Source organism: Miscanthus floridulus, chromosome 8 (assembly GCF_019320115.1).
Source record: "Miscanthus floridulus cultivar M001 chromosome 8, ASM1932011v1, whole genome shotgun sequence".
In the NCBI taxonomy this organism is placed as follows: Eukaryota; Viridiplantae; Streptophyta; class Magnoliopsida; order Poales; family Poaceae; genus Miscanthus; species Miscanthus floridulus.
Genome location: NC_089587.1, coordinates 213,542,389 through 213,556,502, shown reverse-complemented (window position 1 = coordinate 213,556,502; position 14,114 = coordinate 213,542,389). Strand labels below are relative to the sequence as shown.

Genomic DNA, 14,114 nt, shown 5'->3' with positions numbered 1-14,114 from the left:
TGTCGGCCTGTTGGCCCTGGTGCGCGGTCACCGCGTCCCTGCCGTCGGGCTGACGCCGGCTCGCATGCCAAGCGCTAACCTCGCGCCTGCTACCGCACTTGGCCTCGCTGCGGCACTGCTGCCCGCCTTGCTGCCCGGCCACTGCCCCGCTCATAGGCGCGCTGCTTGCCGCTGCCACACGCAGCCGCGTGCGCGGAGCTCCTGTGCCGCTGGTGCCGCCGGTGCTGCTACCGCATGTGCGCGTCGCGTTGCTGCTGGCCGCTTCGCCTGCGACCTTGCTGCCCAGACGAGCCGCCGCTGCGCACGTGAACGCCCCGCCAGCGTCGTCATGCCTCTTTTCCCTCATTGTCCGTTGACCTGCCGTGCGCCGCTCGATTTTGCATGGCGCGAACGTAGGATCTCTTACGCTGGATTGTTTCCTTTGCATGCCGTGAATTTTTCCCCTTTGGCGCTCGCGTGTGTCCTCGTTTTTTTGGCCGTTCACGCTCGATTGTTTCCTTTTGCATGGCGCGTTGGCGTGATTTTTGCAGGATCGCTAGGCGTTGGCGCATTTCGTTGCCGCACGATTTTAGCGCGGATTGCACGCGATTTTGCACCAGTGGAGGCGAGCGAGTGGAGGCAAGGAAGGAACTGGTGCGATTTATTGCTCCTCGTGAAGCGCCGCGACGGGAACCAAAGCGATAGGGAACCTGGTTAAAAAACCTTAAATGACTTGATTTGGGTAAACGATACCACCTACTCCCTCCATCCACGGAAGATGTGCGTTTAAGTTTTTCTGAGTTTTCCGGTGTTGATCTCCGTATTCACAGACAATTCCTCGTTACACACGACGTCCGTTCGATTCTCCCGCGGCGTCTTGAATGCGGGTCCACAACGTAACGATCGGCTCCACCGCGTAGATATCATCACGACTCCACCGCACACTCCCTTCGCAAGCCACACAAATATACCAAGCCGCCCTCGATTATACTAGCGCCACCACCCCAATCCACTTTGCGAAGAAACATATCCCCTCCCTGCCCTAGGCCTTGGTTCTCTCGCTCCATTCCTCCTCTGTTTACTTTCATTTTTTTTATAACACGGGTGACTGTATTTGAAAAGAGAATTGAATGAAGAAACACATTCAATAAACTCAGTGCCGACAATATGTGATACAAAATACTATAGAAAACAATGATAATTAGAGGAAAAAAACTTGGCTCACGGGGGAGGAAAACAATGTGATGCCCCCTCCCTCTCTCAGACACACATCAACACGATATTGTTCTGACAATCAGATCTTAAAATGCTCACGAAAAGGCTTGAGGCATTTACTTCATTCCTATAGGGCTACACAATTACCTAGGGTGGTAACAACACAACTATCCCTTGTAAGGCTGCATTGTTACACCAGTCCACTAAGGTTTGCTAGTGAGTTCTTTTTTTTTGGTATGTCACCAGGTTGCCAACAACGTATATGCACTCATAACACAAGTGCGTCGTCCTCTAATTTGCTCTAACTTTGCTACTGAGTATTAGTTGGCTAATGACTATGGATACACTAGTGGATCAAGCATGAAGCATGCCAACTTGCCAAGGCAATTGCAAGCTCAGGCGCATAGCATACCGGCATACCCCGACGCACCGTACGAAAAGGCAGGATCAACGATCAACCAGGAAGCCAGGGACAACGGGCACGCAGCCGCGGACGCACGCGCGAAGCTCGTGGAGGTGAGACGTGACAACGACGGCTCCTTGGAAACGACAGCCCCACCGCCTCCAACCATCCGTGTCTATTCTCCGCCCCGCTGTCCTCCTCGCCCCGCAGCGCAATTAGGTGAGCACCGGCCCGGGTGCCAACACGTACTCCCTTCGCAAGCCACACCAATATACCAAGCCGCCCTTGATTATACTATCACCACCACCTCAATCTGCTTTGTGAAGCAGCGTATCCCTCCCCGACCTCGTCTAGGGCGGGATATCTGAGCCAGCTCGACTCGGCTCGTTAATATTACGAGTTAGAGGGACAGCTCAGCTCGACTCGTTAGCGAGCTTGAGCTGGCTCGTTTAGCTCGCGAGCTGCTAAAAAAATAGAAGACACATGTTTATAATGTTCATGTCACAATAATTTCAGAAGGTGACGTCCACCATTATGCAACAATATACGATTAATACATATCAGGTTAATCAAAAGTATCAACCATGCAATATAATTGGTCCATCCATGATCCATGCAGTTTCAGCATACTTAATAGTTACTTGCCACCACACTTAGAAAAGTCCACAAATTTAATATCAGCATTATCTTCTCCCTAAAAAACAATTTATAAATCAATATTTAAGTACCACAACCATTATAAAATCAAAATTTATATGAAACAGCTGAAAATAAGGATTACATATCAATAGAATAGATATACATTTTTAGATTAGCACCATCATCTTTTAAATTTACTCATTTGAGCTCGTGAACAACTCACGAGCTGACTCGAGCTGGTTGGTTAAAACAGCGACCATACACTTTCCGCTGAGCTCGTGAAAAATTAAAATGAGCCGAGCCAGGTATGCCGCCCCTCGCCTTTCCCTCGGCTCCTCCAATCTTCTTTCCCTCCCTCTCTGTCATCCCATCCTTGCAGTCCCCATCTCCTCTCCCCGCGCCTCGACACCTCGTTTTTTTATCCATCGGTGTCGACGAGGGGAGCGACGAAGCGGAGGACGCCCCAGATCTAGGGTTCCCCCGCCGCGTGTCCTTCGAGGAGATAGGGAGGGTCTGCATCATGAGGGCCACCGGGGAGCACACAGCTGCGGTGCCCATCCCCGCCCCGCCGCCGCCGCCTGCTGCTGCTGTGGCCTCTGCGACGGAAGAAGACGAGAAGGAGAGGAAGAAGAACCGCCGCCGCCCCTCGCGGCGCTCCAAGCAGGCGGCCGTCGCCGCGCCGCAGGGTCCGCACGCGGACGCCGCGGGGCCGAGGTCGGTCAGATCGATGCCGCCCATGCACGTGGGCAGCGGCGGCGCCGGTGTCGACGCCGAGGCAGAGGCGTCCGCGGCGGGAACGAGCCAGTCCTGCCCCCTGCTGCCCACGCCGAGACCCACGGAGGCGCCTGTGTCGAGGGTGGGCGGGGGAGCTCAGGTGATGCGGTACTTCCAGCCTCACTGGCCTGAGCGGACCGTGAAGGACGCCGTCAAGGTATTTGCTGGTGCCATGGGAGGGTTGCGGCTTTCGTGTGAACTGACACCCTGATTTGATGCGTTTGCTACACAGAGAGGGTATGCGTTCGTGGGGAAGTTCAGGGTGAACGCTCACAACCGAAATGAGGCAAGCATGGCTCGGTGATCTGATTACTAACGTTGTACTGTTCCCGTGCAACTGCGTGGTAACGTTTGAATTGTGTGATTTTGCAGGCGTACTGCACAATTGATGGCATGCCGGTGGATGTTCTCATTACGGGATTGGCACAAAACAGAGCGGTATGTACATCTCTGCATGCATGATGTGCTAATTATTGGGTGTTTACGAAGCTGCCCCATAAGGAAGTTTTAATGGGTACTGGATAGTGCAAAGGCAGGCTATCGCACTAAGCTCGTGTGTCTGTTAACTGGTTGGGCATGCCCTGGAATGTGTTTTTTGTTCGGTAGTTATCCAATCAGGAGGAATGAAAACGGTGTCAGATTTGGCACGAAATGTGACTCAGGACAAAATTCAGCACTATCCTGTTGTGTCTTTACTTCCAGGGGCGGAGAGCCCGGTAGGGCGCTTGCCGTGCCTTGCTCCGCCGCGGATCCCCACCTATGCTTGCACCGATTCGCTGAATGGACGCAGACATGCAATGCAATGCAACGCCCTTGACTCAGGAGTAAAAAACGATTAGATGAGCCATTGTTTCATTGTTAGGCCTTTGGACCTTGTGGAATGTGGGCTGGCTTACCGTGTATGTTTCCGGCCTTCCAGTGCCAGTATAGAATACAATATTGTGACACCATACCGCAGTTCGATGGTTTGTTTAGGTGTCCAAACTCTGGAAGTTGAACCTTTTTTTTCCATTGTTGTTTGTTCTGTTTTTTGGTTATCAGCTAACTGGGTCGGTTGATTTTGAAGCGCAGTAAACTAATAAAAAAATATGGAACAAAAAGCAAAGAGCAATGTCAAAATCAGAGAGATATTACTGCGTCTTGTGTATGAACCATTTTAATAAAAGATATTATTTTATTACCTATATATTATCCATTTTGCCATACCTTAACTTTTTTTCCGTCCTCCGCCACTGTTTCCTTCCTGTGATATAGCATCACCAACTATCAAGTTTTGTCATGGTAGAAGTGGGCATCTCAATTTGTGCTCAAAACAACTCGTACCTTCTGCACGACAGGCACATAAAGTATGACTAGCTTGTCCCCTGCACAGCTGGTTGAAGCATGCTATACCTTATATGCGTAGTGTGCTTTCATGTTGAACTTAGGGCAGTCCCAACCCAGAAACCATGAGATAGTTTCCGTGGGTGCCACGTCAACTAGACATCGCTGCATGAAACTACCCCTCAACGCCTCTAGTTTCTTTCGCTGATCCGCATTAAATTTTGTTGGCACTTTTCTGACTCATCTTCTCTGTCCTCTATCCACTTCTCTTCCCCTGCCTCATCTCTCTCCACGGGCACAGCCACACAGGCCACAGCAGAGCACACGGCGGGGCCGGCTAGGCTTGCGTCCAGTCCAGGAGCGTGCACAGCAGCCAGCGAGGCTCGCGTTGCAGGCTTGCAGCTACTGGCCATACGAGCAGCATGGCGGCGGGCGGGATGCGCGGCAGCGAGCAGGGGCGCGCGGCTTAGACTGCGGCGCGGCAGCTGGCGAGGCCCATCTCGCGGCTGCGGGCAGGGCGCTCGGCCGGGAGCGTGGCACGGTGGCTGGCGGGGCTCGCGTTGCAGCGGTGGGCAGGGCGCTCAGCCAGGAGCGCGGCACGGCAACTGGCGCAGGTGGAGTCCCGTCCGGCAAGCGCGGCGAGAACAAGACGGATCCACATGGTGGAAACGACACGATGCTCCAATGCTGGAACTAGTGGTTTCTTCACACCTTGGAGGTCGGGACAACTTCATTTCCCACCTGAGAAACCGTTTCTCTCTCACCTCCTTAATTATGTTGACACGTCGGCTATTTGCTTAGTTGGCAAGCTGTTTAATGCACATGGAAATGACCCATCGAATCACGTTGGGACTGCCCTTAGTCAGGACTGCAACCAGCACCAATTGGCATTTCTGGGAATAACATGTGACCATCGGCATTATTACCACAATAGCTTTTACTTTTGGAAATGATTCAAACAAAGCTGCATTGTTAGTTTTACCTTTTTGATCATTTTTATTGGGTTTTAGTGTTCTGCTGCAGGTGTGGCGTTCTCCCTTCATCCTTTCATTCAATACATTTTATCTTTCGTCTTGCATGCAAGAGGCTTTTCTATTTCTCTACCAGTATTCCTAACAAAGATTATGCTTCCTAAACAAACAACTAGTGCTATAGGTGATATGCATATGTCTGTATGTGTTTTTTTTTATCTTAATGTCTTAACATATGGTTTGTTATAAGGGTTGAGTTCCAATGCCTGCAGTGCCTGTACCATTCTGCTCTCTAGCTGTGCCTATTTATGCTACGCGGATTTTGAACTCACAGCATCATGTTATCTCATGAATTACATTGCAGGTTGAAGGTGATCATGTTGCTATCACACTGGACCCTGTTGCTCAATGGACCAGAATGAAAGGTCCGAATATTGCATGCAACCCTGCGATAGGAGGAGATTCTGTGGTCCGTGAGTTTAGTGAAACAAATGGGAATCATAGTTGGAAGAAAGGACATGCAGATGTCGGCTGCAGGTTTGAAAATTGCAGTAATGGCGTACCTGTTTTGGATAGGATGCATCCCCCTCACAAGAACAGTGGTTTTAGTCAAGCTGTTAATTGTGGAAATGGGAATGCTACTGTCCCTGAAAGGAATGAGAAAGACTTGAATGATGGAAAGAGTGAGGCTGCTAGAGCATTACAAAGGATCTGTGCCATGATATATTCTCATCCAAGCAGACGTCCTACTGGGAAAGTATTATCAGTCATTAAGAAGTCTCCACGTCGTGATGCCATTGTAGGTTTCCTTGCTTCTTTCTCAGAGTTCCCTGATGGAGAGCAGCAGAAAAATCAGATGGGTCTAAAGAGGATGAACAACAGAGCATCATCAGTTACAGGCCTGTTTCATCTCTTGCCTACTGACCCCAAATTCCCTCCGATGGTTGTGAGTTTTAGCACTTTGCCAGATAGTGTCAGACAGAGCCTGAGGGGTGATGCAGCTTTTGAGAAGGAATTGGTTGCTGCACGAATTGATGAATGGAATGAGGAAAATCTCTATCCCTATGCCCATGTTATATGGTTCTTGGGGAAGGGTGGTCATGTTAAAACACATATGGATGCTATATTATTTGAGAATGCGATATCTGATGCTGAGTTTTCCCCCGAGTCCTTGGCATGTCTTCCTGACAATTGTTGGAAGATTCCTCAAAAAGAACTTGAAGCAAGAAAAGATTTGCGGGAGGTCTTGTCTTTTACAATAGACCCTCCTACTGCATCGGATCTTGATGATGCTATATCAATTGAAATACTTTCAGGAGGAACTGTCCGTATTGGGGTTCACATCGCAGATGTTTCCTACTTTGTACATCCAGAGACTGCGTTAGATGCTGAAGCTCAAAGCCGATCTACTAGTGTTTACACCCTGAAACGCAAAATCTCAATGTTGCCTTCAAGACTTTCAGAAGTGGTTTCGCTTAATCCAGGTGTAGACAGGCTTGCCTTTTCAATTATTTGGGATATTGATCCTCATGGTAACATAATTAGTCGCTGGATTGGTCAAAGCGTCATCTTTTCGTGCTGCAAGCTGTCATATGAGCTTGTGCAGGATTTGATCTGTAATGAAGCCAGTCAGGCTAGATCTGCTATTTCTTCTTTTGAAGTACATGGTAAATTTGAGAGAGATGATGTTATCAAGTCACTTAGAGGCCTTTATGAGGTCTCAAAAAATCTGAAGGAAGTTAGGTTCAAGGGTGGAGCTCTTTCTCTTGATACTGCAAAGCTTATGATCTTGTTTGATGAAGATGGGGCTCCATGTGATAGCTATCGCTATGTGAGGAACAATGCATGCTTCATTGTTGAGGAGCTAATGTTGTTGGCGAATATGTCAGCTGCAGAAGTCATATCTAATGCATTCCCTGATTGTGCCTTACTTCGTAGGCACCCTGAACCTAATTTGCGGAAGTTCAGAGAGTTCGAGGCATTTTGTGCTAAGAATGGTTTTGAATTGGATGCTTCATCATCTGGTCAGCTCCACCTTTCACTCTCTAGAATAAAGGAAAAGTTGCAAGAGGATCCTGTTATGTTTGATATCCTCATGTTTTATGCTTCAAAGCAAATGCAGTCAGCAGAATACTTTTGCACAGGGGACCTGATAAGCAAGAAAGATGATTGGGCACATTATGCATTGTCTGTCCCTTTGTATACACACTTCACTTCACCGCTTCGAAGATATCCTGATATAATTGTTCACAGGACTCTGAATGCGGTGATTGAGGCTGAACAAGTGTATATGAAGCAAAAGAAATTTTCCACAGGCTGGAATGGAGTCAAAGCCTCTTGTGAATTGATGGATAGATGTTTTATAGGCCTCCATTTGTGCAAGGATGCTGCTGAATCTGAAGAAGGAAAAAAAGCACTTTCTGCTGCAGCTAAGAAATTTAAGGTTCCTTACTCTGAAAATCTCGGGGAGATTGCTGAACACTGTAATGAAAGAATGTGGGCTGGTCGCCATGCAGAAGATGCTGGACAGAAGCTCTACATGTGGGCTCTGATAAAGAACAAAGAGGTAATTCGTGCATCACCATTTCCAGCTTTCAAGTAAGTTTTCCCGTGAGCTTTATTTTGAATTCTGCTGTTTTTAACTCTTATCTTTGCAGGTGGTTGTCTGCAATGCTAGAGTTCTGGGGCTTGGACCCAGATTCATGTCAGTTTATGTGCCCAAGCTTGCAGTATGATTTTTTTGCCAACTCTCATATAAAAGGAGCACTTGTTTCATTTTTCTTCTTCCTCACCTCAGTGCGATTTTATGACGCAGATGGAACGAAGGATATATTATGATGAAGTTGAGGGCTTATCAGTTGAATGGTTAGAAGCCACTGGAACGTTAGTGCTTGATGCATGCTGGAACAAGCCTGCTCAAAGGAGGGGAACTCAGATGAAGTGCAGACCAATTGAGGAAGTCGCGATGGTGGTGAACCCTTCAGAGTTGTCTGAAGAAGATGAGGAATCAGGGGCAACAGAAGCTGGCGGCTGCACTGCCAAGTCTGTTTTGTTGAGTGGCGACGCAGTGAAAGCTCAGGCTGCTCCAGCTGTTCTGCCCTTGGTGATACATTACCTGAGTGACATCCCTGTGGTTCTTCATGCAATTGGTGGTGAGGATTGTGCGGTGGACATTGGAGTAAGACTGTACATGGCGTCATACTTCGAGTTATAGGAAACCTCCTGTCATGATAGGAAATACTTGGTCGATTTTCAACAGTTTTTCAGTCGTAGGCAAATTCCAACTTAGTACTGTAGATATTTCATTCATGTATAGCTAATTAGCTACCCTTCCAGCGCAGAAAAAGAAAACCCCAACCCCTATCCGTTCTTTACCATCCTGAGGGTTTGCTCGCAGAGTCAAGTGGCTTCCGTTTTTATTCCCAGGCTGCTTGATGAGGTACCAGAATGATGGAAGAGGGAGTCAATGGTGCAAGAGGGAGTCTATATTAGTGCCGCACTATTTTAATAGTCTCTTTAATGATTTTCTGCTAGCTTGTGAAACCACCTGAAGTATTTTTTTTTACTGGTGGGTTCACTCAGATGTTGAAGCTGGTGTTTTGGTACTTCGGATAATAAAAGTCTCTTTGGTGACTGTCTGTTGCTGTCGTTTCTTGTGTAACTGTGCTTTCACTTGTTTCGTGAGGACGGGATATATCGTGCAGTACTGCAGTGCTCTTTAGTTATGGTCGCGTAATTATTCACTCTGTTCGCTTGTTGGTTTCAGCCAGGCATATTCAACCAGCAAACAGTGTTTTCCTCTTAAAAAAATCAGCACCAACCAGCGAACACGCTGATTCTTTGCAATTGCAGTTTTACCCGTGCAGATCATGCGAGCAAATCAGAAATGCTGTAGGACCTCCATTTGGTTCTGAGATTAAGCTCAGTTGAAGGACATTTGATTGTATTATTAGATATTCGTTTATACGGAGTGATAATCTGATGCTGCGTCCCAGCACATTTGGAATAGCCACTAACTGCAGGATTTTGGCGTTGTATTTTTGCACTTCAATTCATTTAAAATGATGATTATGCAGTGTTCTGAGTGAGGACCATTCATCGGTGTACGTTCAATTTGATTGCTTCTGGATCTAGATGGCTGGCTTTGAACAGGTTGACGCCTGTTTATCTTTCATGAATCCTGGTAGCAGCCTGATCCCCCCGTGACAGTTTACCTCAATATGCCGAACACTGAAACAACAACCAGTAACGTCCATGTTTCGCCATGTGGCAGTAACAAAAGTAGAGTATTTACAAATCTGAGCAAACTCGCTTGGGAAAAGCAAGTCTCCAGTACTATCTGGTCCGCACAAAAATGCTCGCAAATCTCAAAGCCTACTAAAAACTGTACAGATGTGGCATGTCTATTTGGCAGTTCGGCTATGGTACGGTCACCATCGACAGATTCCAGGTTTCTCAGTCCGACAGAGTGTCAGCATCTCCTCGTATTTGGAAGGGTAGACGAAGCCCCAAAGCTGCATTAAACGAGAAAAGAACAGTTAAAGTATGTAAATAGTGCCTTTCTCCCAAACTCGGACAACATGTGGACGGCCATAAAAGGGCTCTTTATGTTTATGTCCTTGGAGAATTATTTACGTTGATAGATTAAAATTGAAAGCTTCTTGATCATATGGATGTAATTATGTTCACCAGGAAGAAAGTCCCAGAGCACAATACTCGAATGTTTTAAATACCTCAACATCTTTCACTGAGAAGTCTGGAGAATGCGATAAACACCCGTTGTTAAAAGTCTCTGAATTAGAACTTGAACCAGTCAAACTGCAAAGAGAAATGCAGAAAATACAGGTGAGTTGTGCGGAAATTAACAATGACTTGTGTACCAGTCGTAGATGGTGCGAGATATTACAGGTCTGCATCAAGATAAAGTGCAAAATGACCTCCTCCCCCCAGAGCCATATAGTCGGTGGAGCACACCGTAAAATAGTTATTTGCGCCTGCAGTAAGTTTTTTACTTTTAGATAAAGGAAGCTTATTGAAACAAGACTATTACATCAAGATGATACAACCGGTCTTCACATCACTTCCAACCTCTGCATAATTAAAATTACACGGCCTAAAATATTTAAATGTTACTCAATTCTCAAACTAGACTGCCACCTAAGTGCATGGGTAAAAAAAAATCTGACTCCATAAAATAGTTATTTGCGCCTGCAGTAAGTAATTTTTCAATAGCTTACACAAAGCAAAACAGTTCTCAGAATGCACAACAAAGTCACAGCGGCATTGGTAAACTGTTATATTAAATGCACTGAAATAACATGAAATGGATAAAACTGAAAATTACCTGTGGGTCGATATATGACAGGGCGATTGTGTAAATTAGTGAAAACAAAGGAATTATTGGTCCCCTGCAAGATTAATTTGCAGAATATTCAGCACAAGAATTTTTTTACCAAACAATTTATCAAAATGTTAAGGCGAAAACCTGATACTTCTTTGAACTGGATGGCTGCAATGGGGCCTCAACTAAACCACCAAAAACCGTACCTTCTCTATCCCCAACAACCTGTAATGTAACATAACATCAGAAGATGAAGAATGGAAAAGTAGCAATAAGCAATCTATGGCACCTTTTTCTTTTTGAAATTATATCAGATGATGCTATGATGCCCATAAAAATCCACATCATCAACAATATAGTAACTTATGGAGTTAAATAAGATCTATCGCTTAAAAATATGAAACAGACAGCAACTGTGGAGGTGAAATAGGCTGCCGTTTCTTAAGTAATAGTGAAAAGCCATAACATTTGATCTACTTAGGAAACAGTAACATTACCAAGAGTGAGAAACCAGGGCAAAGCATGCTCCTTCTATATAAAGTAGATAAAGATATGCCATGCCTCCATGTACTGCACAACTATGAACATAAACATTAGATAACAGTAGACACGCATGATCAGAAGTTAGAACATATCAGAATAGGAGACATCTTAAACCTGTATAGCAAGACCCAGTTCCTTCCCTGGGCAAGAACCGGGAGAGAGGCATAAAGAATGGATTGCATCAGTTCTGACAAAAGAACAGATGGTTCCGACATAGTTGGCAAACTACTGAAGGAAGCAACTTCCTTTGGTTCCTGGCGCTCCAATACAGGTTGATCTGGTTCAGTACGAGTTACTGCCTCCCTGTCAATTTTAGGCTCTGCAGTTGTTTGTTTGAAACCACCAATCCTTGCCGCCTTGTTAATGATTTTACCGATGGAATGCTTCCCCCTACTTATCAGACCTGTTCTTCCCTTGCTTCCCTTCCCCATGGGTGTTAAGGTAGGGTAACCCATGTCTCCGTTCTGCTCAGGAATTATCTCCATTGAATCGGTATTAGAGCTCGATGATGACAAAAACGAGATCAAGAATGCTCTAAAGGAAGAGGTGTCAGGGCCATCAAGGCTATCAGAATTGTGCTCAGAATCTTTATCATCCTCCAAATTTTCTTGCACTTCGTCAACCTCCTGCAAAATTCCAAAGAAATTGAAATATGAACTTTCAGTAACATGAGATGATGAGTGAAAATCTGATATGGTTAAGACTTGAGAGTAAGTGCTAGTACTAACTGGAACCAAACACATGTACAGAAATCATCATCTGGCGACAAGCAACAGAATCCAGCATGAAAGAGTAAAAGAAATAATAAAGAAATGGAAAGCTACCAAAATACCATCTGATCAACTTTGGCCTTGCAGCTACATCTATCAGCCACTCAATGACATCATAAAAAGACTTAATTGAAAATTTAACCAAGGGCGGATAGAACTTGGTTTACATCAGAACTTTCCCGCATGATAAGTGAGTGAAAACGCACAGGAAATGCAAGATACATTGATGGAGTTAACCTATATCAGTGTGCCCTTTGCATACCATAGGCATCTTCTAAACATCCTTAAACCAAAATTATTTCAGGACTGGCCCAGTGAACACCCTAACTGCATTGGAGCGCCAATTTCTGAATAAGCTCATACCAGAAGAAAATCCTCTGCGTGAACTAAACAAGAGCGCTTGCCAAGCTAGCAACAGTTCCACCAACCATAGCCAATCCTAATTAGCAACAATCAACACTAAAACCCCCAGGAATCGCACACCAAACCCTAACGATAGGACGCCCCAGCTGCGAAACCACTCTTTACCTGAGCGGATGCCACAGCCCGAGTCGCCCAACCGCCCGAATCGGGAGCGCGTGCGAGACCCCAATTCAAAACCGGACCGAATCGCCTACACGAGAGGGGAGGGGAAGGGAAGGGAGCGGGGATCCGGTGTCTCACGGGGAGGTGGGAGGTCTCGCGCTCGGAGACGGGGTTGAGGATGACGGTGGTGAGGTCGGACACGAAGTGCGCCGCCTTGCTGCTCAGGGACGGCAGGTACCCCATCGATCCTCCTTACGGGCCCACGCCCACGCCCACGCGCCCCGCGGCTGCTAAATTTGGGAGGCGCTCGTCCGCCCCTGGCGCTTCCGGAGCTGCGCTTGGATGGGTGGGAGAACCGGAGAAGGCGGAGCCGGCGAGCGCCGGAGTGACTTCGAGGGGAGACGGGCGGATTTGGACTTGTTCGGTGGTGGGTCTCGATTGGATATTTGGATCCCTTCTCTTTTTCAATGACGTCGTGGCGTTGTCCGCGGCGGTTAGCGGGTAGCGACGCCGGCAGCAGCACACCGTGCGCGGGGGAGGCGGGTAGGCGACATGTACTGTGCGCTTCCAGCATTCAAGCGCATCCACGTTTTAAAAATAGCTGACCTTTAATTTGGTAAACTTTAAGCATCATTGCCAATAATAATCATTGTATTCATTATGTTTTATAAAAAAATATACACATCTACACTTATAAATAAAATGTAAAATAACCTCGAGCATCTCCCAGAGTGTTCCATATTTTTCTCCCAATAACTCTATGTTTTTCAACTCCCAAAACAGTATTGAGAGAAAAGAAAAGAAGTCTATCTCCAAGAGTACCCCATATTTAACTTTAAAAAATCAAAATCTTGGTCGACACCCTTCTTCATGCACGGTTTTTTTCCCGTCGCGAGGTCGCGAACCCCAATCGTCTGCCGTCGCAAGCGGCCACCAGGAAGCAGCAGCATCAGCCGGCAAGCAGCAGTACCAGGTGCCCAGCAGGAGACGCCCAGCAGCCACAGTAGCATGCAGCACAGGACCATGTGCGCAATATGTACACGCAAATCCTGGCGGCAGAGATGCAACAACCGGCCACGTACGTGATATGTACAAGCAAATCCCGGCGGCAGAGATCCAGCAGCCGATCCCGGCAGCAGAGATGCAACAGCCGGCCACGTACGTGATATGTACATGCAAATCACGACCGGCAAATCAGCACACATCGGCAACGATCGAGCAGTAGATAGTACGTACCTTGTCCCTGATCTGCGGCGGCGACACTTCTCCCCTCGACGGCGTGCATCGGCGTGGAGAGTCGCGGTAAAAAGAAATATCGCGCCAACGAGGGAGACCGCGATGGCGTGGGGAAGTCCGGATCCGCACGACTTAGATCCGCTCATTTTTACGCGCGAAGGAGGCCGATTTGCGAAGTGTCGAAAGATGAGGAAGGGACATAGGATACTCTTGCAGATGAGTTTTTCTTCTTTTTCCTAAAAAAACATATATGGGGAAGGGATATATGGCACTCTTGGAGACGCTCTAAATTATCCACCTCTATTATTATAAAGATAATAAAATACCTCCCTAATTTTTATCTAAATTATTCACCTTTGCTGCTATGAAAGATACTCTAAATACCCCTAAATTTG

The 14,114-nt window shown here is 46.8% G+C and overlaps 2 protein-coding genes across 3 annotated transcripts; one reads left to right on the top strand and one right to left on the bottom strand.

The window, feature by feature from the left end:
• Positions 1–2,586: 2,586 nt before the first annotated feature.
• LOC136478104 (DIS3-like exonuclease 2) lies at positions 2,587–8,938 on the top strand. Its single transcript, XM_066476438.1, has 6 exons — positions 2,587–3,167; positions 3,243–3,296; positions 3,383–3,448; positions 5,669–7,870; positions 7,962–8,033; positions 8,120–8,938. Exons 1-6 carry the CDS (start codon positions 2,757–2,759, stop codon positions 8,516–8,518), a joined length of 3,204 nt encoding a protein of 1,067 aa, XP_066332535.1. The 5' UTR covers positions 2,587–2,756; the 3' UTR covers positions 8,519–8,938.
• A 338-nt stretch (positions 8,939–9,276) lies between these two features.
• On the bottom strand, positions 9,277–13,056 carry LOC136474881 (uncharacterized). 2 transcript variants are annotated; one of them, XM_066472457.1, is made up of 8 exons: positions 12,622–13,051; positions 11,303–11,814; positions 11,143–11,215; positions 10,790–10,870; positions 10,649–10,712; positions 10,211–10,298; positions 10,038–10,122; positions 9,277–9,818 (listed from the first exon to the last, which is right to left on the bottom strand). In XM_066472457.1, exons 1-8 carry the CDS (start codon positions 12,724–12,726, stop codon positions 9,735–9,737), a joined length of 1,092 nt encoding a protein of 363 aa, XP_066328554.1. In that variant the 5' UTR covers positions 12,727–13,051; the 3' UTR covers positions 9,277–9,734. The 2 variants fall into 2 exon arrangements, with proteins under 2 accessions (XP_066328554.1, XP_066328555.1); XM_066472458.1 differs by lacking the exons at positions 9,277–9,818; positions 10,038–10,122; positions 10,211–10,298 and adding an exon at positions 10,312–10,512 and having other exon boundaries at positions 12,622–13,056.
• Between the last annotated feature and the right edge of the window lie 1,058 nt (positions 13,057–14,114).